The 27,398-nt window shown below is 42.9% G+C and overlaps 1 protein-coding gene and 1 long non-coding RNA gene across 2 annotated transcripts in view; one reads left to right on the plus strand and one right to left on the minus strand.

Moving 5' to 3' along the window:
• Positions 1–5,760, plus strand: part of LOC128771195 (uncharacterized) — a 54,820-nt gene extending 49,060 nt beyond the window's left edge. Inside the window, exons 2-3 of the long non-coding RNA XR_008416598.1 lie at positions 4,758–4,931; positions 5,043–5,760. This is a non-coding gene — a long non-coding RNA (uncharacterized LOC128771195). The remainder of the gene's footprint in view (positions 1–4,757; positions 4,932–5,042) is intronic.
• On the minus strand, positions 1,313–27,308 carry sema3e (sema domain, immunoglobulin domain (Ig), short basic domain, secreted, (semaphorin) 3E). Its single transcript, XM_053886436.1, has 17 exons — positions 26,647–27,308; positions 12,779–12,939; positions 12,558–12,617; positions 12,229–12,348; positions 9,703–9,796; positions 9,514–9,630; positions 7,830–7,972; positions 7,640–7,754; positions 7,307–7,376; positions 7,099–7,243; positions 6,662–6,884; positions 6,508–6,599; positions 5,598–5,639; positions 5,324–5,490; positions 5,030–5,100; positions 4,731–4,864; positions 1,313–2,744 (listed from the first exon to the last, which is right to left on the minus strand). Exons 1-17 carry the CDS (start codon positions 26,747–26,749, stop codon positions 2,244–2,246), a joined length of 2,358 nt encoding a protein of 785 aa, XP_053742411.1. The 5' UTR covers positions 26,750–27,308; the 3' UTR covers positions 1,313–2,243.
• Positions 27,309–27,398: the final 90 nt, after the last annotated feature.

A 27,398-nucleotide genomic window follows, 5' to 3' on the forward strand; every position in this document is an offset into this window, starting at 1 on the left:
CCACCAGATGGTGCTGTCTCCCGTGAAATGTTTGGACTTGTACAACTAATACAATGAAATCTCACATCAGTTCTAAACCAAGAGCACCATTTGGAGGCCTCTGAAAATGACACTGTTTCATCAACCATGCAGGACTGTTTCGTGATACCTCATCTACCCATCACTAGTACCGATCATCTCATCAACAAGCTCATTCTTTTGCTGTAGTTCAGGTCAGATTGAGTTTTTCTTTTTTTTTTTTTGTTATTCCCTGTGACAGGTGGGGTCACACATGGGATGGTACTGCAACATGAGGCCATCATACCCAGTGTGTCTGACTACTAAGAGAACTGCATAGTGGATGATCCTGCGACAAGAATGTATTCATCGAAAAATTGAGTGAGGTTAGTGTCTGGAAGAGTGGAACACACAATGTCACATGACTTTAAATCTGTCTTATAGGAAAGCTGAATCATTCCCTGAAGAACAAGACAATGGCAACTGGTTCCATCAGAACTCTATTGCCTGTTATGAGAGGATAAGAAGCTTATCTAACTGAAGTTATAGAGCCTCAATTTCCCGAACAGCGACAAGTCAGTTGAGGTGTTCTTTGGATGATTGAGGAGTTCTTCGTCTTCTCAAAATCCTTGTGGACAAACATGCTTATTCTGAATACAGCCAGTATCAAGAAATAATGGCTTTCGCTTGAGCAACTGTAGGACCCGGGTGATAGATGATAAAGCATCAGGAATGCTTTCAGACCCACGTCAGAGGGCACATCATCCGGAGTGAGAAAGCTTAGCAAATGGAATTATTTGCCGCCCATTAGTTGTATGCATCACATGTATCGGATATCAGACATTGAAACCTTCATGATTAAATAAGCTGCTGGATGTTATATAAATAGACTCCTAAATGGATCACAAATTCAAGTGTCAGCAGTACACAGTTGTTCATCAGCGTCATCACATATTGTGGACCAGTGGCCTCGCTCGAGTATTGGGGATGGAAGCCCAGTGAGAGGCTGATGGTGAGGACAGGTGTTGAAGAAGACTGTTGGAGATGGAGCTGAATGAGGACATGAAGAGGCCAATATATATATATATATATATATATATATATATATATATATATATATATATATATATATATATATAGGTGGACTTGTGTTGAGTTGTGTTTAGTTGGACACATGAAAAATAAGAGGGAACATTGGTGGTAAGTGAGGACAGTTCAGAGAATTTGGAATACGAGTAAAGGTTCAGGAGACTGACTTGCTGTGGCAGCGCTTGAGATGCCAAAAGCAGAATGTTTTATTTAGCTCAGTAGGAGGTCTCGATTAGACCTGGGCATGACAACCGGAGAAAAATGGTTTGACAAAACTGTTTCACATTTGATCAAATAAATCCTGAACTGGCTGAATTTAAGGAATGTCTATTTCTTAAATTTTACCTCCCACACAATCTGTCAGTCAAGCATTTATTGTTCTTCTTTTGAGTTGTTTATTGTACAATACTATTAGAGGTAATAGTGTGTGACAGGGGTCATTGTACAGAACACTTTGAAAATACACAATCAAACACTTGGCCTGATCTCATTGTAGATCACACCGTACAAGACAATTGATCACAAGTATGGACAAACAGCAACTTATATTGAACTCTATCACAAGTGCTTAAATAGTACTTACTTTAATAAGATTTTAAAGTCATACATTTAGTGGCATCGCAATGTCATGATGGCGACAGTGGTCCATGTACACAACCACACCACTACAGTGACACTTAAAGCATTCGTCGGACAAAAAGGTTTCCAGTTGAAGACGTCTAAACAACAACATAGCCAAGTAGAATAATGAAAATAACTTAACATTGTACCGCAAAAATGAAAAAAGCCATTTCCCTGTTTTTTTTTTTTTTTGTTTTTTTTTTTTTCCTCATCCACATACAGTGTCAGTTTTGGTGCCTCTCAGGTCTTTTTTTATTGTAATAAGAGGTGGAGCAGTGAGGTGGTGGAGCAGTCTGTGTATGTTGTTGGAGTGACAGCCGACTGAACAGGGTCAGTGTGCAGCCGCTGATCTGTGTGTTCTGTCTCTTCAGATCAATGCCTGTGTCGCTTAATCAGTCATTCTTTCTGGGCTTCTATTCTGCCATACTGTAGTTACCTTGAGCAAGTGCAAACAGAGTCCGACCTTTAGACGATGGATGTGTGTTCAGGTGTGTGCGTTTATGAGTGTGTGTATGTACATTTAAGCACCAGTCTCTTCAGGTATCCAAGGTGTGTCGAGGAGCTCGATGGGAGTTTTCCTCATTTCTCCCTTTACCCTTCTTCTCGCCACCGGCCGTGGCGTATTTCTTTTTTGCCTTTTTCCTCTTTTTATCTGAGCACCACACTCTTTCGCAGTACTCCTCCACTCTCTGTGCGTCGCCGTAGCCAATGAGCTGCAGAAAGTCCTTGTACCACAGCCTGGAGTGAGCGGCGGGGACGGAGGACGACAGCAGAGATCTCGGGCTAATGCTGGGTCTTGGCGGGGGTCCAGCTTGGGAATGACATGCAGCTCCAGTTTTCCCTCCCTCCCCATCAGTGGCCATGTGAATCACTGACTCCACCTTCTCCGCTCTGAGCACGTGCAGAGTGATCCGTAGTAATGTGTGAACATATCCGTGCTCCACTGTCTGGCACACGTACACGCCGGCATCATTGCTCTTCACATCTAACAGGAGCAGGCCATGGGAGGTCTTGGTGACCCGCTCATCTTCAAGAACCTGAGAGAAAAAAAAACAAACATTTTTTTTTCATAAAATTTCATGATGCTATATGGATTGTGTTTGCGCTGGGAGGCAGGTTATTAATAATTCAATCGTGCTATTTTGGGCTCAGCATTGGTTAGATGTACAGCCTTCTTTTTATTTTTTTTGTTTAGTTATTATTACTGTGCAAAGTGGCATCCTTCTAATGCTTCGGGTAAAAATGTTTTGAACCCTTAAAGCCCCTAAGTTTACTTTGTGTTATGGGCACTGACTGTATGTCACCCACTGCAGCCCTTTGAGGACCGGTTACAGACCCCGGTTTTAGTATATATGATAACAATGAGTGAATCAGTTGGACAGCAGCCATTTCATTTTTAATAAATAATGTGATTATTCATTCATTTATTTATTTTTTTTATCTTATATGAAATCCAGCCGGATCCAAAAGTTTTTGGGGGTTCAAAATGTGTCTGGGGCCAATGTGGTATCTGACATCATTCATGCAATAAATTGCATGTAGGCTCACAACATTGCAGTTCTGGGTTTCATTTCACACAGCTTGTTTAAAAAGAGGTGTAACTTCTGAACATCCTTTCAGTTACAGTTGAAGTTTTAACATAGCTTTGTATTTGCACTGTTCGGTTCTGTTGTTGACGGTGCCTTAGGCATTTTCCTCAAGAAAACTACTCTCTATCCAACCGTTTTCCCGGCAGTTTTCAAAGAAAACCACGCTGTTTCAGGCGTCCACGGTAAACGCTAAACAAGAACAATGTAGTACACATGACAGGCCTGTGTGCAGCACTGTAATGCTCTCTTGAAAATACAGAGACAACAAGGGCCCGCATGAAGTGCACAAAATGAAAACTCAACATTGTTTACGGCGTGGACCGACGACAAGGTTAAGTGGTCATGACAGTCAAACAAGTCTGCGGTTCATCTAAAATTGTACGCAGCAGTCATGTGATTGTTACAATGAGAGCAGAGCCAAAGATAGTGTGTGATTATTTCCGGTAAGTGAGAACCACTTTGAATTCTGCCAAATGAGTGCTTGTAAGAGTGAGAGGTTTTGGGGTGAAAGACTGGAGAGGCAGGGCTACGATGTCATCGGAAGTATGGCACACTGTCATGGCCCCGCTTACTGGCTCCGAGTCCTGGTTTTCCTTTTTTCCCTCTGTTCCTTTGGCACACGGCTGGAGCCGATTAACCCCTGATGAACTTTATTACATAAACACCTGGGCTCCAGCAACGTGTGCCAGATCGTTGCTTCTTGTTTGCCAGATGGTTTCTCTCCAGTTCCTTGGGCTCTCTCATTGTGTTCCCTGTGACTATTCCTCTTGTTCCCCGTGGTAACTCCTGGTTCTCGTGGCACTCCTCGTTTGGTCTCTCGTTCTGTGAGCTAGCTTGTTTTTTTGATTATACTGTGTTAAACCCTGGTGCCTGAGTTTAGTTTTTGTCTCTCCCAGTTTCCATGCATTTCTTGTTCTCTTTTGTAGTTAAATCTCGGTTCATTTGTACATTCAGCTTTAGTCTGTTTTCTCCCGGTTCGGTGACGCTTTCTGTTGTGTTTTTGATGTTTAATTATTAAATATTATTTCAACCTCGCTCCTGCCTAACTGTAACCTTCACCACTCGCGCTTGGGTCCAGCTCCACGTCCCCTATACGTGGCATTCGCTCCTCGTTCCCTTGATTCGTGACACACACATTACTACACTATACTTCCGCTGCAATAATGCACAAGCAGTCATACATCATCACGGTTTGCCTACTACAGTATGCAGAGTAAAATACGGTTATAAAAAAGGCTCTTGTGCAAATGAAATTTCACCAGTGTCCGTGAAATGTCCCCGGACCTGATGTTGAACGCACCTGCTGCATTTTAACCACATTTCTTTCTATAATGCGATTTCCGTGGTCTGTTTGCTTTACAAATGCATAAGCATCATAGAATGTTTGATGCTTTTTGTGCTCTCTGTGAATGTAAATACAGTAGTCAGCCTCACCTCCTGTGTCTCCCCGTCTCTCTGCAGAAACCACAGGACCGTGGCCTGAAGTGATCTGGGAACACACTTGAGTAAAGTGCTGTTGCTCTCCACGGCGAACACTCGTCTCTCTTCCCCTCTCTGCCATTGTTCATCTGCATCAAAAGGAAGACACTAGCATATAGTTCTCTCCACAACCTGCCTGCAGCTGCATGCTCACATGTAAGTGCAGAAGATTAAACTCATGCTGCTTTTCATAACCATAAACCTGTGATCGAAAATCCAAGGCAGAAGCTTGAGGACACATTACATGCACTAACCATCAATTTGCAGTCCGTTGCACAGCTGGACGGCGTTGCCATGGCGAACATCCTGTCGCCTGAATCGTCGGCTGAGATGGAAGAGAGTAATTTTGAAGGTGTAATGAAAGTGCGAACGATCCATGAAAAGAAGCAGAAGGCAGAAACAGAATGAGGGACAACGAAGGTGGTCGGGCACATACTGATGAGTCTTGCATAACACCTGCCGTGTCTTTTCTGCCACATTAACTTTCATATCTGATGTAAATTTCCTTTAAAAAAAAAAAAAAAAAAGACATTTCCTGTTTGATGTACCTCTTCAGGTAGACCCCTGCTGGGTAGTATCTGGAGCAGGTGAGGCCGTCCCAGGCGCAGTAGGGGTCCCTGGCCAGGCAGCAGTCTGCGCACTCAGACCCGTAAAGGTCACACTGATGCAGCTTGACCTGGGCCACGCCCACATCTGAGCCCACGTACAGCTGTTGCTGTGAAAAGATAATGTGGGCTTTCTAACAGCTGCTGATGATATTAAACACGTTATTGCAACAGCAGTCTCTAGTGGTGAAGCGGGCGTATTGCAATAATGACTTACCCGTTTAGGAGAGATGATGAGCTCTTGAATTTCAGCGCGGTCCTGCGAAGATTTTGATTCATTGAAATCAAGGTCGTTTCACAGGCACATTGCTTATGACAATAAATGTGGTTAAATATATATTAAATATATTAAATGGCAAGACTGAGTCCAAAATGAACCGTAGATACTTTTTAAGACGTATGCCTTAAAAAAAAAATTTTTTATCATGCATTACATTTCAAACTGTTCATCCCTATTTTTAACATAGATTCTTTTCTTAACTTTTTTGTCAGTCATCCAAATCTGACCTAAGAAAAGCTATTGACATTGAGATTATTTGTCTTCACTGGGGGCACTGTGTTGGTTTGACCTGGTGGGGAGAAATCTGTCCATCTTCCTTTCGTCTATGAGCAAAGGCCTTAGCTATTGACCAAGGAATAAAGATTGCAGATACAAGCCGCTGAACAGAGGCTGGACATTCACTTAGTAGAGTCGAGAGGCTCGGAGTGGGCTCTTCACTGGTATTGAGAAAGATTAACTGAGGTGGCTCAAGTACCTAGTCAGGATGCCTCCTCGGTGGGATGATGCTCTTATGAGACGAAGGACAACCCAAGACACGATGGAGAGATTAAGGAAAAGCCGCGCAGAGCTGGTGGGGATTTCTGAGAGATGAATATTCTGGGCCTTTCACTTTACATGCGCCCCCCTTGATCCATTTGCTAATTATGGCACTGGATGCACAATATTTTCATCGTTCAATGCAAACTTTGCTGGGATTTTGAAAAGTTTTTAAAAAGTTTTACACACAGTTTTACACACAAATTGAAGCCTGTACATTCACTCAGACACTTCTGAGTCCAGCTTGGATCAAAAACCATGAAGCAGATAAACTTTTATGAACCCTTTTTGCATTAAAACAAGGCTATACCTTAAAGACTTGCAGCTCCTCCAGCAGCACTTCCTCCATGGTGTTGGCATCTTTGTTGTAGATTGTGATCACTTTCAGCACAGATGAGTCGTCTAATAAAAGACATCATTTTAAGGTCCTCAGTTAATATGCTTAGAATATAGTTTCTTTATACCTGTGCCAATGTAGAGAACATGGTAGTGTCCGTCTTGCGCTTGGACCCGGTCGACTGCTATCTGGGTCAGCCTTCTCTTGTTGGGTTCTGTCTGCAGTAGAATTGGTCTGCCATGTTGAGGGACAACTGGACGATACATCACCGGGTGCGAACGCACAAACCGCAGAACCTCATCGGGAAACTCCTTGGAGCTGGAAAATCCTCCGTTCACCTTACTGGCACACTGTTTTTGTGTCGTATATATGAAAAGAGAAGGAGGAAAAAAGCAGGGTTGTTGAGTGTTTGTAGAGCAGACGAGGTCGCATGTTTTACTGCAATGGAATCTGTCACTGCTCGACCTGAGGTAGCACAGACACTTAGCCAAGGACAGGAAAGACAGCGCTGTGAATACTAAGTATTATGAGAGGAGTGCTCATACGTTCACCCAGGAAACTCACAGATCCAGGTCGTGGGAAAGGGACTCTATCCTCGTTGGGAGTCCAATGATGCTCGGGTCTCTCCCGGTAGGCGAAAGGACCATTAAAGGCAGCTCTGATGTCGTCCATGTGATAAACGCAGACGGCGTAGCCTTGGAACACTGCACTGTAAAAAGAGAAAAGTATGTGCTTTTTTTTGGCTGTCTGTCTTCACTTCACATCAACTTACCTGGTGGTGCTGAAGAGCCCGAATATTTCCGGGTTTTTTCCATCTTTGTTCTTGAGCACGAAAACGTCCACTGAAAGGATGCAAGCAGACAATTGATTCTAAAGGATCTGAGATCAAAGAGAAAATTGATAAAGCAGCAAAGCAAATCGCCTGCACAGGTTAATGATAAGTACAATCTAATGTGCAGTGCTTCATAGTTTTTAGGATATAACATTTAAAAAAATCTATATTTCTACTCATTATTAGAATTTAAGACGTGTATCAGCTGGCCTCTGCTTGAAGCCAGATCGATGTTGCTGAGTTTGGCCGATCAAATTGCCGCCGTTTCCTCACCGAGATTATCAAAATGAGTATCGATGCCATTCGCTCCGGCCACTGAGCAGATTAGTCGAGCCTTCAGGAAGGAGCTCCATCTGTTCACCAGCATCCTCTGTCCTCCCTGGTCATTCTGAGAGATGAAGGGGAGGATTGGTGCTAATGGTTTTTGTGTTTAGGAAAAAAGCAAAAAATAAATCAATCTTACCGCGCAGACTCTTCCAACTCGTGTGTAGACCGCCTTGTTTATCCCCTCAGCATCCACCTCGCGTTCAGTGAAGAAGAAGTAGACTTTGTCATCGCCACTGTCCTCATTGTCAGGTATGACAGCCGAGCCAACAAATTTAGGTTCTGCGGTGTCAAGAAAGGATGTCAGACATTTGGTAAATAAAAAACAAACAAACATGATTACTATTGTAACAAAACCCAGAGTGACCTGATCTCTGATGGCTTTCATTGTGCATTTCACCCATTATAAAGCTGCACTTTAAAAACACAGTGTACTCTCCACATCAAACCTAGCTTAAGTTCAGTAGTATTTGTTTCGGGATGAAGCCTCGTCAAATGCACAATGACTTTTCTTCAGGAACTGAAGAGAGTGTCTCTTCATCCACTCCATTTTAGGTCAAGAAAACAGTTAATGTGAGGCTCAAAATAATTCGAAACTGTATCTGTTGTCCTCATCCATTGCAGTGAAACGTCTCAGTACGTGACAAGCAGTAGCGAAAAAAAGAGAGTGCACAAGAGCAGTCTAGATCGATTCAGAGTCTGGAAAGGTTAACAATACTCCAAATGGGAAGTTATTCATAGTCCTAATGTCATGTCCCCTCCTGTTGTGCTTTTATTTTGTATGGACACTTCCCCGTTTGCTGTGTGTGCTTTGTCTTGACAGGTCGGGCACGAGTGGCAGCTGCACCTCATTTCCCCTAATTTTCCACAGCTTCTTAAGGAGTAGCTGGATGACAGTGCAGCGACAGGTCGTAAACGTTTTTCATGTGTGGTATGCTTGGACTTTTCATTTTTCGGATCGCTACTTTTCCTCCTGGACTGCCTTGCACCTGAGTATTTTTGTAAGTTTTATCCTGACTCATTTTTTAGTTCCTGTTCCTCCTCGTGCCCGATCCTCCTTGTGAACTCTTTGTTTGGACTTTGGACAATTCCTGACCTCGATCGTCATTTATTCTCCGTTGGAGACTCCTTTAGTTGTCGTTATGGACTTTGGGCTGCGTCCCGTTTGTGTTGGCTGACATTTTTGTTTATTAAATGCTGTGTTGTTCTGTTAACTGCCTCGCCTCTCTTACTTCCTGCAATTGAGTCTCCTCATTTCTGAGCCTTGTGATACCTAAAAGGATGACCATAGTTATTACTATTAGCTTTATTAACTTGACATTTCAGTTGTCTCGGGCTAAGTCCCCCTTCGCTCCATCCCTGGTCAAATTAAAACCAGCTCAGTTGAACAGTAGGTGGCAGTACTCACTTGCACAATGCAGTAAACGAGGAAGAAAATTTGCGGAGCGTTTTATACAACTGGGAGTGATAGATACTTGTGGATGTTGAAACGTAAATGACCTCTTATAAAGAAGAATCCTTCACAAAGGACATGGATGAGCTCATAGCTGAGCCAAACAAAGTGTGTAACGAGTGTTTGGTAGTGATGGGTAGATGAGGTTTCATGAAACAGTGTCCTGATGTTCAGGAGCCACCAGATGTTCCTGGCCTTGAACAAGTCAATGAAACCTCACCTTCTAAACCAAGAGCGCCATCTAGTGGCCTCTGTAAATTAGAACACAGTTTCATCAACCCTGCACTACTGTTTCATGATACCTCATCTACCCTTCACTCGTGTTTGGGATCATGTTGACAATTGAATGTTAATATTAAATCTCACACACCGTTGAGCTGCTGCCTGTCGTCCCTCTCAGTGCGAGTGTAGGTCCTGTTGTTCAGTCGACACAAGGCTCCATCGTTTTCCCAGTAGTCGGTGTAGAGTCCAATGTAGAGCTCTCCACCTGATAAAGATCAAGAAGTTGGTTGTTCATCAATGTTGATCCATTCATCGGGTCCTGCCTGTGCTCTCTCACCTGACAGGATGGACGTGCACGGACTCTTGGGGTCGTACGGACAGCGCCCTCTGCCACTTGTGAGACTTGCCTCTTCAAGAGCAAAGAGACGATTCTGTAACGGGGAAAACTGTGAGTAAATTCAGTTGTCTGTAAACATGAGTCAGTTCAATGAAGAAGCTCGCGAGTGATTGATGAGTCAGGAGAAGTGATGGATGACTGGAGGAGCATCAACCAGTAATCCAGCCTGCTCTTTCATCAATGTGAATTCAGTTTTCCTCTCAGCTTGTGGTACACAACACACAAGCCCAGGATTGACACGCAACTCATCTGTCACCAGCGTTTCAAAGACAATCTCTGATCAAAGCTTGTCTTGTTGATTGATGAATGTTGAACTGAAAGTTTTTGGGGTTACAGCGTGAGACAGGTTTCAGGAGGAGACTCGTCCATCATACGTAAACCAAAACAAATCATAACCAGGAAGATGTATGCCAAGTATTGCGTCTTGTTTTCATCTCTTGTCTCTGCATCTTGAATATGGACGTGTCCTTGCGTCACTCCTCAGTGTAGAAGATTCTTCCTCAGCCTTGCTTGTACTTTGAACATCAGACAGACTTTCTGATATGGTAAACAAACCGAGGTATTCTCAGTTGGTCCTCCCTGCCCCCGATATCTTGGTACAATCTCAGAGTATCCCCACGAGCGTTTCCTTCCTTGTGGGATAACTAATGAACAGCCAATGGAGTTCTCACCCCTGCAACACATTCCAAGACTACAGAGGTGTTTCCTGTTTCAAAGGTGTAACTGCCCTAGTGACCCCTGCGGTAGGTGAGCCAGCTTGGGGCGTCAAACTGTCACTTCATCACCTCTCATTAAATCCGCGGCAGACAGAAACGGCTGTTTAGATTGTGACTTATGGGACGTACAGTATGTGGAAAATGTTACAGCACATTTTGCGAGCATTCCTCCCCGGCTAATGCAGAGGCAGATCATTATTCTTGTTTGTCCTTGAATTCCCTTAACAAGACGTTGCATCTTCCCCTGTTTACTTTTGTGGCTGTGTCTGCTTCATTTAAGAGAAACACTGTAACAAGCTGCTCTTCTCTCCAGTACCAGTTGTCCTCATGTTTACCTCAAACACAGCGTCTCTACCCGAAATCTAACTTGACCTGCCCTTTCTCTTGCTTTCTTTCTTTCTTTCTTTTGATCCTGCTTCCTTCCCACCTCTCTTTTATACTACTCTCCATCCTTCCTTTTTTCACTCTCTCCATTTGTTCTCCCTTAAATCATTACTTGCTTCCATCTATTTATTCTTGCATCCTTCCTGCCTGACATCATCTCTACTTGAGCTCTTAGCTTCTGTCATTCTTTCATTGTCTCGTTCTCCTTTCTTCCATCTATCATCCCTCTTTCCTTTCCTCACTCATCCTTGTACTCATTGAATCTTCCAGCCTCCCTACCTTAAATCTGAACGTCCTTCCTCTCGTCTTTCGCTCTGTAGTTCTTCCTTCCTTCCTTTTATTCTTCCCTACTGTCAGTTCTTGCTCTGATCTTCCTTCTCCTCAGTTCTGTCCCTAGTCTCAAAAATGTCTGTCCACTTTCTCCGACCTCAAATCGAAGTTTAACATTTGCCCAGGCACTCACATGTTCCACTGACAATGAGTTCAACTGACTCATTAGTGTAACACTGTCGTCTGTGACCAACAGCTTCACTAAAGGACTTGCTTTTCTGCGTCTTCATGAAGATAAATCACTTCCAGTCACTGTGAGATCAATGACCTTAGAACCGGAGGCGGCAAACTTCCTTCCTGTCACTACACATATAGAGATGAACACAGTCTCTGAGCGTTAATACACACCAAGTCATGAAGCTAGCAGTCGTGCACAAATAGCAGAATGCTCAGCTCACTGAGCAGTGAACTGGTCTGATACAATTACATTATCAACTCAATATTTCAGTGTGACTTCACTTGACAGGCCTTTAAAAATGGTCCTCAGATGCTTGTTCATGTTCCCTGTAAGGAAGCTGTGATAACTTCAGGTCTCTTGCTTGGTGCAGAAGAAAGAGTTGTGCGTTGTTGCTGAGTGAATCTCAGAGAAGCATGGCAGTCACATTGTCTCGCCTCATGTCTAATATTTCTCACTGAACAGAAGATGGTGATAGTCAGCGGCACACTGTCGGAAACATTGAGCGAGAGGGAGAAAAGATTTGGAGGAACAAAAAGCTGGTCATAATGTCCACAACATTGGACAACGCTGCTACAATGAGTGTAGAATCTCAGGATATTTTTGTGGGCTGTCAGGTTCTGTGGCTGTATTCAATGAAGCTTCAAACCATAACACTGGAAAAACTTCAAGAACAGTGGAAAAAAACAAAACAGACAGCCCCACCCTTTTTATAATCAAAAGCTGCCACTGGATAGAGTGGCTCCGCCCCACTCCATTGTCCCCTGACAGACATCTGAGAAAATGGTGTGCTAGAGCTTAAAGGAAGACAAATGATGGATGGATTTCATAATTTTGATTTTATTTCCCCCCCCCTCTCACCTGCCCTGGGAGTCCCACTCTGACCATCGCACAGATTGGGTTAAAAGCCCCGGTTCCACACACCAGTAAATGGGTCTGGTTGTACGGCTGCAGGACCTTGATGTAGTTTGCGCACTCCGGCTGTTGGAGGAGATAAAGGGATGAGTAAGAGGAAGGATGCATTGGTCCAGGCGAGCTGTGTGAAGTGGGATTGAGGACACGGGTCGTTGTTACGGAAACAGGTTAAACAGAGTTCAACCTATAATAGTTATTTGACTTGGTGACAGCTAGATGTTCCATATCTTCTCAGCCAGATGGAAATGAACAGACACATCGACACTTTTTTTTACCTTTTCTCTCCCCTTCATGAGGCAGTCCTCGATTTGAGTTTCAGTACTTGCCCACTGGATCTGTGAGGAAGAGCTCATTTAATCACACACCAATTGTGTTTCTCTGTTTTGCCGTCACCTGTCAAACAAATGCCTAACAACATTAGAACATGCCTTTGTCATAAAGCATTGCCTCGCCACACCCATATATGTAAACACATCCAGTCAAAGCCAAGGCTTACTTCTCGGGGGTGCGTGTTAACCCGCTCCAGACTGAGAGAGAACAGAGTATTCTTGGCCCCCACATAGAGTCTCTCGTGGCCTTCATCCAAAAGCATAGTCTGGGGCTGAAGAGACACTCCAAGGCCCTGGAACACCCAGGTTCTGTTCAGCTGAACGAGCTCTGAGAACAGACAGAGAGAACAATGAGAAAGGCTCGTGAAACTAATACAACAGCCTTGTTTCTAAGACATATACTATGTTATACATTGATACAAAGTAAAAAAGAATTGCACTTCTTTTGCAAAGATGTGTTACAAGTGTCAGATGATGAAGATGTATGAGGATGACGTCAGAAATGAGGATTTCAGGGCTCATATGGAGACGTATGGTCACACAGTATAGGAAGATTGTTGTAGATATATATGGAGGCGAGGAGGGAGACCATAAAGGAAGTTCATGGACGTGGTTAATGGCTACGTGGCGACGATAGATTTGACTAGAGAGGATGATCGAGACAGGTCCATTGACAGTAGATGGAGGCAGCAGACACACATTTCAACTGAAGACTGAGAGAGAATGTGCAGAACCATGTCTAAACTTGAGACAAACTTTGCCTCTGATTTAAACCAGCTCAGTGGAAATAATAATATGCTCAATGTAGCCATGGTAATCGCTGTGTCCGCACGATTCACATCAATAGTTCGGTAAGACTGAGTCAGGGAAGCGATAAAATGACGGCCAAGGTTCCGAACCAAATTTGATTTTAGCTAGTGTCATATAGCTCACTGTTTCCATGGATGCTTTCTCTGCAAGTCTGCGAGTTCTCATGTGTTGCAGTGTTTGCAATATCCTAAACTGCAACTGTGGTGTATACCAGTGAAACAAACGCAACATAAAACAATAACACAAGGTCAACAACTGGGAGAAGCCCAGTAAAGGTCGCAGAATTTAATAAAGCAGTTAACATCCCTTTCAGCATGTTCATATTTGAAGTCATTGCTTCAATAACTCACAGCAGTTCCCATGACGAAGGGCACAACGAAACATGTGTTTCAGGTTTATCATTTCCCCCAAGAATGGCAGCAAAAGCCAGTTTATCATTTCATTAAATCTGTCCCTCCCTTGTGGCATCGCGGCCTCGACTCCCTTATTACGAGCGCGTCACGACTCCCATGTGTGAGGGGTGCAGTTATGGTTGTGGAGGGTGTGGAGATGTTATCAATCTCAGTTGTTGTGTGGAACTCGGGGAAAGATTGATTGAAGATGACAGCTTTCTTCCAAGTACCTGCTCTACATCAGCATGAGCTTGAAGAGCTTTAACTTGATAGTCAATCCCCTGAGGTGTTTGCTTCCTGTGAGTCTCACACCGAGAGAGGAACCAGGTGCTGCTGTGAGTGTTTCAGGGACTACTTCAGGGACTTTTCACCCGACACTTCATTGTTCTTCCACAGGCTGGCAGGAGCGAAGTATAATGCCCCATGACTAGTGAAAGCAACTGTCGTTTTTTTTAAGTAGAAGTCTTTAGCGTCTCAACCTTGTTGTGGAGGCTGCCTCTTGCTGGAAAGTCTAAGGATACTTATGCGCTTTGGTTAAGTGCTGCTACACGCTGCATTTTTGTTTTCATGCCAACAGATCAGACGCTGGATTCAGGGTTCTCCCTTGGATTTGTTTTGCCCCCCTAGTTACCATTATCTGGCTGCTTTCCTTGATCATAAATGAGAGTAAATGTTTGGTTGTATGCTATGTTGTTTAATTCCTTAAAGGGGCTTATACAAGCAAAATTTGGTGGATGGGAATCTAAAGTAGAAACCAGTTCTCTCCCCTTCTATGCAAACCATTTTAAGCTTCTTCTTGTCCCTTAGATTCTCCCCTTCCTTGGAAGTCCAGCCAACTTTCAAAAATGCGAGGGGCCAATGTAGAATATTTTATTTATGTAGTGAAATAAGAAAAATAATTTATCAAAGCAGTGACTAGAAAAGCACTGAGAGAACGAAGACCTCCACTTACCCCCATTTAAGTTCATTTTCATCCAGTATAGACCCATTCTGAGTTCATAAACAGTGACGTATGAGTGAATTTTCTCAAGCTACATAGACCTGTACCACATCAGTGAGTGTCCTACTTTTTATTGAACTTCAGTCAGTGAATAGAATGCCAGTGCTGACTACCATTATATTTCACAAAAACCTGTTATTCCATTTATATTGAAGGAGCTACTGGCCACTTTCGTTGCCAATATGCCAGTGCATATTGTTATAATTATTTCATCTCTATGATAGATCGAACATTCTTTGCCTCTGCTTGCTTCATGACAACATTGTTATTTATTCCTTCTCTCTTTGCAATTTGGAGCACTTTTATTTAGTTCTGAATTTAGGTTTTAGCCAACATTTAGCCATCACAAAGCAAACGTTGTTTACGAGTGTCAATAAAGTTTTGAAGTGAGGCAGTTTACTCTGTGTAACTCTGTGTTGCAGACTGTCTTTGGCGTCGCAAGACCAACAAGGAACACTCCATCATTCTGTCGTGAAGGTGTCAGCTGAGAGGCGTGTCAGGATTGAAAACAACCTGAAGTTGCACCTTTGAGCGCCTTCTTCTTTTTGTGAGTGTGGGAAGTGGAGCAAGTGACGGACGAGTCAGAGCGAGTCAGATGTCTTGAACTTCAAGCCGAGCGATCTCTCTGTGTTGATGGCAGAACTACATATATATTGCAAACTGCCATCGACTATGCGTTCAATCCTTAAAAAATATATTTTCTTTTTCTTAAATGAATAATTGAGTAGGAATCAGCACACAGTTTTTTTAAACTTCAATCTTGGGACGAAGCGTTAACCTGAACACACTTACACAAGCTAATCGCCTGATTTGTTGTTCCTTCCATTTGTATATTCACTGCAACACAATCTCCCAGATAGAGGGAGAATGTTTACCCATAACACATTACTCTCGGCAACAGCACACACTCCTGTGGAGGTTTTATTTGTTTAAAATAGGATTAAGAGCCGCAGAGGGGGACTGCGTGTCTATTTTATTGCTATTGGATTTCTATGGTGAAGACAGCCGACTGTTTGTTTTACTACCATTAGATCTCAGATGTAGAAGAGGGAGAGGAGATGTGGCTCTGGTGTTTTGCCAGAACTCCGACACACTTCCTGTAATTATCCACACACACACACACACACACGGTCGATACGCGTCCACACACATCTCCTCTATCTCCTAGTTAACTGCAAGCTGAACTCAGATCAAGGACTTCTGCTTTAAATTCCATTCCATTTTTTTTCTTCACAAGTGTGCGTCCACCCTTCTTTTCATGGAGTCAAAGCTGCTTCCTCATATTTGGATGACAGACTCAAACAGATATTCAAAGTGATGGTGTAAACACAGCTCGTGCCAAATTCCTTTTCACCTACTTTACACTTGTCATCATTTATAATGGTTGGAATGGCTGATTTATTTCGACAGACAGGGACACACTGCATGAAACGTTCAGACCTCTGTAAAATACCCCACCTTTAAGTTGATGGTCTGCTTGAGGCACCATGAAAATTTTGATAAAATCCACAAATATTCAGCTCATGAATGGATGGGTTTTTTGTGTTAGCGAAAGGGCATAGTGAGGCATGACCGTTGTGGTCATATGTGACAAGAAACTCCAAAAAACAGCTCTGTTTAATGGTGGAAACTTGAATAAAATGTGCCAAAAACGTAGCATATGCTTGGCAGTCAACGACTATAAATAAATGTTGAGGGTGAAATGATCAGCTTCTGATTGAGAATTAATGGCACTAAATGAAAGATGTAGTTGTTATTCATGATAGAGAGTGTAATTCCACCAGACTCAGATTGAAAATACATAGAAACCCTTGATCACTTTTTTTTTCAAATTGGTGCAAGGTTTAATTAAAACATTGCAATGGAATAACAGATATTAAGACAAGGTTTAATCTGAGGTGAATAACCCTCTTTCATTACGATGAAAGAAAGCCGTTGCACCTTCTGATCACACCCACATGGGCGTCAATAAACGCTGTCTTCTCTGTCATTAGCTGCAGGGGTCACCGCCCTTGCTCAGACTGAATGAGGGGATTTCTATATTTCCTCCTGCTTAACTCCCCGGGTTTATATTTTGTCCTGTCCTTGACAGTCGACAGATGAAGTGGAGGGGGAAGCGAGAGGAGGAAAAGAGGTTTTCCTCAACAGCAATTTGGTGAGAGATGAAAATGGCCCCGCTGTGATCCCACTTCAAATAGAAAACACTACAAGTGGACAGGAAAGTGCTCCCACAAGATTCCACTCCCACTTCCAACACTGGAGGGCTGTTGATAGGTGCTCCGCTGGATTTGATAAAGCAATATCAATCCAGAGCTTCGGATACTTAAAGCACATGGGCGAATGGTGTTTGTCTGTCTTGCGGTACGGACTCATGCTGTGGTTCGGAACAGATTGAAGCAATGTGGTTCTTTAGAACGTGGACATCATTTCAATAGTGGTATTATAGAAGTCACCACAACAGTGGCATTGTCTTTTAATAACGTTACTTATCTGGCTGTCTACTTTCTTATACTCCTTCCTTCCATGTGTCCTTCCTTTTATCCATGCGATTTGTCCTTCTTTTGATTTGTTCTGCCTGTCCTTCACCCTTCCTTTCCTTCTCCAATCTTCCCTATTGCCTTTTTATCCACTCTGTCTCACGCCTTGTCTATTCTTGCTTCAGTTTTTCCTTATTTCCACTGTGTCTTTCTTGTATTCCTCTAAACTTCCATCTGCCCTTCCCTCTCCTGTCATATCTATCCATCCGTCCTTGCTTGCTCACTCCCCTCTCATTTCTCTCTTGCTCCTTTGCGTCATTCCTTGCTTCTTTTACATATTTATTCTTCTAATCCTAACTCTTTTTTCATCTTTCTTATCTTATATTATTCTTCTTTCAAGCCTCCCTTCCTTTTCTCTTGACTGCTGTCTTGCCTTCATTCCTTCCTTTCTTCCTTCCTTGCTTTCCCCCATCCTGTTTTTTTAATGTAGATTTTATCATTTTCACAAGCACACTCAACTTGCAACTCCTTATTGAACTTCCTGAGCAGAGTATGACCAGCAACTCTTCATCTCCATCCTCCTACACTTTCCTTATGACGTTCTATCATATGTAGCAGACAGTGGCGGAACCAACAGAGTCATCACTTTCTTAGGTGTGGTTTTATTATTGTCTGGGTTGGGATTAACTCCACTATGTACATTGCACCTCTTTTTCAAAAGCAACTAAAAGCACAGCCTCCTGAATGAATGATGTTGGGTTGGTGAAGAAGACAGTGCAGACAGGGTGGAATGGATGGAGACTGGTAATCTGCGTCATGGAAGGGAAGCTCTATCATGAGTTCATGTGGAGAACTTTGGAGGCAAAGTTAGTGGACAAGAGAAGAGGAAATGGTAAATGAGGACCAGACGAGGTGTGACGAGGCTGATCCAGATGGGTAAAGGTGATGGACCTGCTGCAACAGTCGCTGATAGAAAATGACAAAGGACAAAGACACAAGGTCCAATAACTATAGGTTAAATAAATATTTGAAGCAAAGGTTCAGCTAATGGAACCGAAAAAAGGTACTTTTGTAGCAGGTCTCTCAAGGACTGAGTGTAATTATAGAGACCCCTCTCTGTAAAATGGGGTGGGTCAAGAGCTTGCAGTCTGTGGGGTATTGCCATTATCAGAAAATGGCCCTCTGTGAGTGTGAGGGATGAAGTCACGGTGAAAATGAGAGCCACATGGAATTGGGACGGGTGGTGGAGAGACAAACTCTGGTGGAGAAACAGCTGAAGTGATTCTTGTCTGTCTGTGTTTCCTTTATCGGTGAGTTGATCGTAGCTTTATATCAATGTTATTTGTTGAGCCGATGAGACTCTGTTGGCATCAACGTTCTTTCACCGTTGCTCCATATTTCTATGAACAGACATGTGATTTGTCTAGACTTGTGGCCGACCTTTGTTCTGCTGTAGTCAAAGTAACATTGTATATCATAGGACCACCCAGGCCCCGGTGCACCTTCCTGTCCTGAGACTTGATTGTACAGGTTGTCGTGCTGAAATAAGAATGCTGCTTGTTTTAAACACAGCTGTGATCGTGTCGTGCTGACAAATTTTATCCTGCATCCCTAGAGATGTTTGCTTATGACAGGACCTCCCAAAAATGTCTGTCTTTCAAAGACCTGGGTGCTGAATGCAAATGTGCAGCGCAGTGACCAGGCTTTTTTTTTTTTTTTTTAGCATAGTCAGACAGTGGCCAGTATTTTCCTGAAGTGATATGTATGCAACTGATAATCTTCCCGAGGTGAAGTTCAGATCTCTTTTGTATTCATGAGAGGAGCGGAGGTTGAGGCAAGAGATTGGATCGATGCAGCATCTTCAGTAATGATTCCACTTTATTAGTGCGTCCTAGTGAAGACCGAGCGGAGCCTGAAGGCGGTGCTATCGATTTACCAGTCGATCTACATTCCTGCTCTCACAAGTGGCTCAAATGAGTTTTCTGTGTCACATTTGGACAGCCTGAAAGCCAAACTGCAAACTGAGAAAAGCTGAATGACACGGTGTTCCAAGCACGTCCAAATTGGGACTAACCTGGCGACGAAATGGGACGTCGCATCCGACAGAAAACATAGCTCTTGTGTTCCATTGTAGTACTGCAGTACTGTAGTACCACCAAAAGTCTGGATCAGGTCTTACAGATACATACGGTAATATAAATCACATTCCTTTTGAATATTTGTAAAACAATATGTAAATGGTGCTGGGAGGAACAGTAAAAACACATTGAGCTGCCCACTTTAACCTCCCTCAGCGACCTGGATCACGGACAATCCCAACAATGCACCAAGCAATATCTACTTTGGCAGCCAGTTCCTTGAACCTCCTCTGTGATATTATTGCAGCTTAGTCTCTAAAGGTTCAAACCGCTTTCAGCCCTAGTCTTCCTCCTTTATCACAGGCTGACTTTCCTCTCTGTTCATTTCACTTTGGAAAGGTCACTGAGAATGCTGGAGCTTCACCAGCTGCCTCTTTGTGGAAGGTTCTCCTTAATAACGTGGAGCTAAAGCAGGAGGAAAATATGCCTGCTGATGTACACGGAGCAAATGAAGGTTGTGTGTGTGTGCGTGTCTCTTGTAAGCTCTTAACTTGCGCCTCTACTTCAGCCAAAACCCCACACACTTAATCTTGATTAGATCTCATCTCACACATGGGATTTCGAAGGTTAATGTGGTTTCTCCATTTGCACATTAGTTATATGTGGTAACGGTAATGAATAAGAGCCTTACTTTTTTTCTTGAGGTCACTTTGGATTTTCCCTCCTCACCCTTGAGGAAAGTCACCTGCAGACGCTTTGCACTTGTAAAACTATGAAAGTGATTTCTCGTCTGGTCTAAAATGACTCCTCAAAGGAGACACTCATCTGTAATTGCTAGTTGGGTGATCGTATTCTTTCCTTAAGTCTACTCTTTCTTTGGTTGAGCGACACGTTTGCATGTGTTAACGCCTGGTTCAAAGCATTTTTTTCGCACTATAGCCAAGACGGAATGTCTTCACCTGCTTTAATTGTAGTGTCTTAAGTAGCAGCGATGTGGAATCGTGACTCTGACCGCCTTCACCTCATAAGAGAAAAGAGAAAATCCATTATACTGATCAAATTCCTTCTGATGTACTAGTGTTAAGAGAGACAAAGGAAGATAGCACGGCAAGAAGAATTCCATTGATGGAACAGTGCTGTGTCCATAACGCTTGCTATAGAATGGACTTAACATCACATTGTTTTTGAATGTTGGAACCATTTACATCGTAAGATTCTCTGAACCCTGCACAGAAATATCCGTGAAAGTGTGATGAACTTCTTCCAAGCCAAAGCACAAATGTTAAACATGAAGTGAAAGTTTTGTTACTCTGACAAGCTCCGTGTCACCGATTGAAGGTGATCATCCGATACCAGCACTGGGTGTGCGCTGGGGGCTCCTTACAGCTGGACATGAATGGATTTCCTCCGAGCAAGCAATGACTCAAAATTGTCTGTCAGAACTCTTTCTAGGAAACTGATAGTAACCACAACACAGACGTCAGTATTCATGTTCTCACGGTCATCGATTGAGATGTTTTGGGGGGTTATTTATAACTGACACATAACTGCAAACACATGCAGTCAAACACAGACATAATAGAAATATTGCACACAAAATGAGGCAGCAGCTGCACCAAACAGTCCAGGTTGTACTGCTTCTAGTTTGTATTTCGTCGTATTCTCATCCTAACACTAGCACTTTGTTTTTCAGTGCCCTCCACTATGAGATGACAAAGTGAAGTAATTGACGTCCCTAACAATTGGGAACACGGTTTTGAACACATGTTGTATTGTTCATGTTGTCGGACACGGTAGAACATTTGGGTCGCTAGCGTGCGATACGAAAGAAAGTACTTACTAAAATGCCCATGTTGGTTTTCAATAAAGCACTATCCAGGAAATCTATCAACACTTCATATTCCCACTTGGTTTCAAGTCCGGAGCTCCTTCGGTTTGAAGGGGTCATTTCAAGTGGTGAACAGCGTGCGCCCTCTGTCTTAGGAGTGTTGGGACACTTACTCCCGAAAACTCGTCAAAAATGGGTGTTAGGGTCCAAAACGAGTGTTAGGGTGGAAATGGGACACACCTCCAATTCCATGTTGGATTGTCAGCTATACGTATGCTTAGCTCGCCTGCTGATTCTGCTTCTGCTCACTAGCACGTCTCAATATGCCTATTGGCTCAGCTCTTTTTTTAACTCACTAACTTTCAAGTAAACTCAATGCTGAGGCATGTTTAGACATGAGGTATAGTGTCGAACTACAGCGGTCTGGGAAAAGCGCTAGAGCATTTCTATCCCTACGATAGACGATAGCCATTGTTTCCCTTACTTGAGGAGATACTTGAACTTCACGTGGTGCAGGACAGGGACAGGACATTCCACTCGCATGATTCACTTTTCAAGGAAGTATGATATTAGCAGCCACAACGGGGATTCAATGCCATGCTTCAAAACTCCATTAGACTGCAGGAAATATATTTTACCCCATTTCATATATTTATTATTTATCTCCTACCTGCTTACTTAAAACTTTCAAAGAGGAAATGCAAGCGTGTGTTTTAATTCAACAGACATATGTAGTCTCTGGTGAAAGGATAATGGTTTCTGGAAATCCCCAGTGCCAGGGATGGTGGAGAGGTATCTATTATGTGGGAGGGGCAACTTTCGCTAGCGCTACAAAGCAGGTGCCTATTAACTTGATTTGCCAACAACATAGCTCCATCTAAAGGAGCCGATTAATCCTGAAGTAAAGTGGCGCTCTGACTAAGCCTGGCTTCCCCCTGCAACTCCGCAGGATTAATACGTAATACATTAGCAGAACGAACGGATTAAATGTACAGTTACGTGATATACCGAGCGTAAGGCAAACAATGACTAACCAGCAGGGCTTATTATTTATTACCCCACAGTACAGTGGGAGATTGAGCTCGGTGCAGAGAGGCCAGTCGGATTGCAACTCGATACCTCGTGTGATTTAAGCAACGGTTGATTGGAACTGGAATTAATTATGTAAAAAGCGAAGGCTGAGGATGAAAGTCCGTGCAAAAACAAATGAGTGGTCCAGAATTGAAGAGAAAGAGGTGGTAGAGAGATGAAAGAATGGTGTCACAAGTGTGGCTCACATCAAAGCGTGCGCAGACCCATCCTGCTTCAGATTAAGGTCACCCTGGAAACACATGGGAGCCATCAGCAGTTTGTTCTCAGAAAGCAGGCGAAAGTTGACCAGATAGATTCCCATCGATCCAAAGCTGGATATCTATCATCTCAGTGTGGGCAAGCTGGCTTCAATCCTGGCATATCAAATAGTTCTTTTTTTATTATTGAACCTTGGGGAGGAACCTTGAAAGGGCGTTCGAAATGATGGGGGTCTTGAACTGCTCACTTAGGTGAGATCATCTACAGCGCACTGACTCAGCCCATGTCACAACACTGAGGAAATGTAGGGGACACCCTGAACAGAAGGAGGATGCCCAGAAGAAGCCTGCTGAAGCATGAGAGGACAGACAAATTCCCCACAGAGACGGTTTGTCTTCTGTCCAAGGTTGTCTCACGCTAGATTCTTGGAAACGCTCCGAATTGATTCCCTGCTAAACTGACTTGGACCACACAGTTGCAGTAGATTTGTTGGACCCGTATCCATAATGCCATTCTGCCTTTGAACCGCCACCAAAAGGTTTTGCTGGATTAACATCTAATGACTGGAAAAAAATGTTGGGAAAAGTAATCTGTTTACGATTAGTTAAACATAGTCCTATCAAGTTTTATTCAGCAAAGAAGCCAACGTTGGCCAATATCGGGGCGGCTCCCAACTTTAAGCTAATTCTGCGTTAAAGCTAGCTTGCTAGCATGGTGATGGTCGTATTCATTTGAGTTTTCTGACATTGGTCCTCTTCTGTCAAACTATGAAACAAATTTATGTTTGGTGATGTTTAAGTCGGCCTCTGGTTTAACATTTCTTAATGCTATATGAAACTTATCATACAGGGAAAAGCACATGAGGCCTGGGGGCCAACTCTGGTCTGCCAAGTTACTTTATGTGGTCCTCAAGTGCTTCATGTCCCCTGAGTTAGCTTCAAATAAAACTTCAGCCGCATGTTGTCATAGTGACACAAGGAGATCACATGATTTGCGGTTCAACTGGCTAGAAAGGAAATCAAAAAGTTCAACAATTTGTCTAGAAACTAACAGAAAATACAAATAAATGATAACTGAAACAGATGCAGATTCGACTAGGCATATTATTTGAGGTCAAATTGGTGTCTATCAATTAAAATGAAGAAACATTTAGCATACTGTGTTGACTGTCTCCTGGTCTGGATTGTTGAAATACATATTTTAATCCGCCTTCATTCAGTCTGACACCCTTGTTTGACTCCGGTTTCTCATTTTCTGGTCATTCTCATCAATATATTTTACAATATTAATGCCCCATGCTACATTTTTTCTGGTGTTTTCTGTTGATATAGAAAATGTTGCCGTCTTTAAAGCATTATTAATTACTAACTTCATATTTAAATGCTATTTCCTAGTCCCAGATAAGATTTTATTTAGTAATTACATAATGCATTTTTTATTTTGTTTGGCCTTTTGATCATTTCAATTAATGACTGTTTATTCAATTTCTCCTGAGACTACAAACCCCCTTTTTTTCCCATACGTATTTAATTATATCTTCAACTGCTTTATATTATTCCCTTTTATGTCCTTCTAGCCAACATAATTTGAATCTATAAACGTTATGACTCTGTTCTTCCCTTTCCATTTGTGTTTTATATACATAAGAAATATGGATTTTATGACACTGTTTCGCAGGCCCTCGAGATATTGCAAGTTTTATATGGGATTGCTTCGGAAATGTATTTTCCGTCCTTTGATCTATTGTGCATTATATTCCTCGGAGTAGCTTTCACGAGCTCTCATGCTTTCGACCATCCTATTCACGACGCTCCTATAGTGAGTGGTGACTTGGCCTCTCAGAAATGCGATGACAACGCCATACCAAAAAATGTGAATTGAACTGATGCAGCTGAAGCTTTTTTTAAATGGATGGATGGATTCAGATGATACCAAAGAGCCTTTCAGAGAGATATTCCTTCCCTCATTAATACCAGATGTGCAGTAATATTTTATATCCTCCATGCTCGAGTAATATCCACATCTCTCTGGAAACGCCGCCACGTTGCCGTCTGCGAGCAATTTACACCAACCCGCTTGTCCAATGGCCGTCTGTGTGAACAAACCCAAAAGTCAGTAGCTCAGCCTGTGAGGCAGATTTCTCCACTTAGATGTTTTCCATTCCTTAATGATAGGATCCAACTGCAGCTCGCTCGCCGTGTTCCCTGCCAGCCGGAACATGTAGAGCAGCGGAGAGAAATGGCAAAGAGGTGGGTGTCAATCACAGCGGTAGCTTCGGCCTCAGGCGGCTAATTAGAGTTTATGTGAAAGACATGATCAAAACAATCAGCTCCCTCTTGTTCGGATGCATTCGCTCGCTCCAAACTCTTGTTCTCGGGTTGTTCGCCAAGCTGTCAAATTTCCACTAATAGTATTTGTATTGGAAATATGTCAGAAAAATAGCTGCTCAGCTGCGATGGAGGGGGATCAACGGCAATCGCACGCCGTTGACCTAGACGTGTCAACTGTTGTAACAGACGCCATCTATTGACCGCTCAAATTCCTCACCTATTTTCGACCATTACTAACATGCTTATGTGAAAACATCACTCACTGTTGCCATAGAGATCAAAGGATTTCAAAAAGAACTTATTAGTGCCAACACGCCGCTCAGGACCCGGCAAACACTCCCTCACACACATATATTTCATGTATTTGTCACACTGCTCAAGTACTTAGTCACATCACTGTGGCGTGAGGAGAAGCCGCTGTGTGGATTTCCGTCAGTGCAGCTCAGGGACAAAAACAAACTTCACGCCAGTTCTCTTTAACATCAGTGATGACTTTATAATGCCAAAAAATACACAGACACACACACCCCCTGCCTTTAGCGAATGCTTCCTACTCAGTCATGCAACACTAGTTATCGTGTTGTGTGTGAATTTGTGCTGGTTTCTTTGCAGCTTTCCTCATGTTCAAGTCATCCAACTTGAGGTTGAGTACCAAGTCAGTTAAACAATATTTTATAGCAGTTTCAGACAAGTTGGAAGTAACTCAAAGAGCTTTGAATCAAAGATGAGCAAAGTTCTTGTGACAAGGCATTCGTCCATAAACACAAAAACACGGTTGTTGCCTGGTTAAGCAGTTGTTTTTGGACCACCCACATCAGGGACACAAGTCCAAGTGCGACCCCCAGCCCCACCCTCAGTATGTGTAAACTTAAACAATGAAAATTTAAAAAGAAATAGGTGTGCCCTCTGTTGGACTGAATATTTTGGGATCAGAAGGACTTGAACGTTCGTGCAAGTTCTTGTCCGCCACAATAAAGTATTATTCATATTTTTATGACTAAAACTAAAATGTTCCCAATTTTAAAGCCACGTGAAGCTAGAGATGTTATTGTATGTGTTTTACATGGGTTTTTCTTTCACCAAGTATTTTGCCATGAGGATTGTTATATCACAACAAGATGGTGTCAACAGTGTCTCTATAGAGCGCCAGATATGTATGTTTGAGGTTAGATATCAGTGAATCTAAACAGCCCCTGCTTCTTCTTCAGCTTCATTTCTCTTTTCATCCATGACTCCTGAGGAGCAGATCTCAGATGATGCGAGGGTAAATAAAGGGGACTCCACAATGAGGTCAAGTGACTACACCTCTAAAGTAGATTCTCCTTCAATCTGTTCCTGAATTAAATAAAAAAAAACTACAAAGAACAACTGAAATTCAAAACTGTCACACTGTTACATTTGAAACAGTCCTCTATTTTTGTAGCATCTCACACCCCATCTTCCACTAACCCTAATCCTTTCTTTGATTAGAGCATATGTATTTGAGTTTTATCTGAACATATTTTATATTAAAAAAAGAATACTATAATAACGCTTCCCCTGACATCCATTGCAAATAGTTAGCATTTTGATATAAAAATATTTCATTCCAAATCATGGACCTGCTCACTCATTATCTCACTGAGTTGCTCTTAACCGTCTCAAATTCTGTCTTATTTACAATACTGCATTGTTTTAGAACCTGCTAGAATGATCGGTAACTCCATCACTGAAAGCAAGAACTCACGCTACAACACTCACGCTAATGCCAGTTAAAACTTTAGCATTCCCATTCTATATTTCATTTCCCATCTGATAAAATATCAATTTAAAAGCTCATTCATGCCCTACCTTTGTGTGAGAGCTGTATCCGTGGATAAGTGCTGAGCGCTGCATTACCTGGACCCAGTAAGCCCAACAGCAGAAACACAGTCCTGATACACTCCATCTTCATTCTTTACCACACTTCATCGACAGAAACCCTGCAGGCACTCGCAGCTCCAGCATCAAAGTCGGTTGCAAAAGAGCAGCTCTTCCTGACGTGCGCTTCTCTCCTGCTCAGCGATTGAAAGTGAAGGTCCACGTTCTTTAAGACAGCTGATATGGAGGTTCTTCTTTCTCCTATAGCTGCAGCTAAAAGCCGCATCCACCCACTGCCTTGGTGAACTGGATGTTGCTCCGGGTGTTATTATTACTGTTTGGTCTGAGTTACCAAGGAGAAGATGAGTCCAGTTGCCTCACTCACGCTGCACTGATATCTATCCACATGTCTTCTTTGTTTCCATCTACAGCTTTAAAGTGCAGGAGAAAATCCATCCATCAGAAGGGTAGCATTAAAACTAAAAAGAAGAAACTCAGTTTCTGTGTCACGGAGCTTTAAGTTACTCCTCCTGGGTCCGAGTAAGCTCTCTGGAAGGGAGCCCAGGGAGCAGCAGAGGATGAGAGGGGAGGAGTGGGAAGCCTCGTGTCTGGCGTGTGGTCTCTCTGAGCGCTGGAGAAGAGTGAAGCCCCACCGGCTCCCAACTCTGCTCACATTGCAAGGGAGGATCCATACTCGTCTCAGCGGCACTTCATTATTTCTCGCCGTGATATTGATCTGTGCA

This window comes from Synchiropus splendidus, chromosome 14, assembly GCF_027744825.2.
Source record: "Synchiropus splendidus isolate RoL2022-P1 chromosome 14, RoL_Sspl_1.0, whole genome shotgun sequence".
Taxonomy (NCBI): Eukaryota; Metazoa; Chordata; class Actinopteri; order Syngnathiformes; family Callionymidae; genus Synchiropus; species Synchiropus splendidus.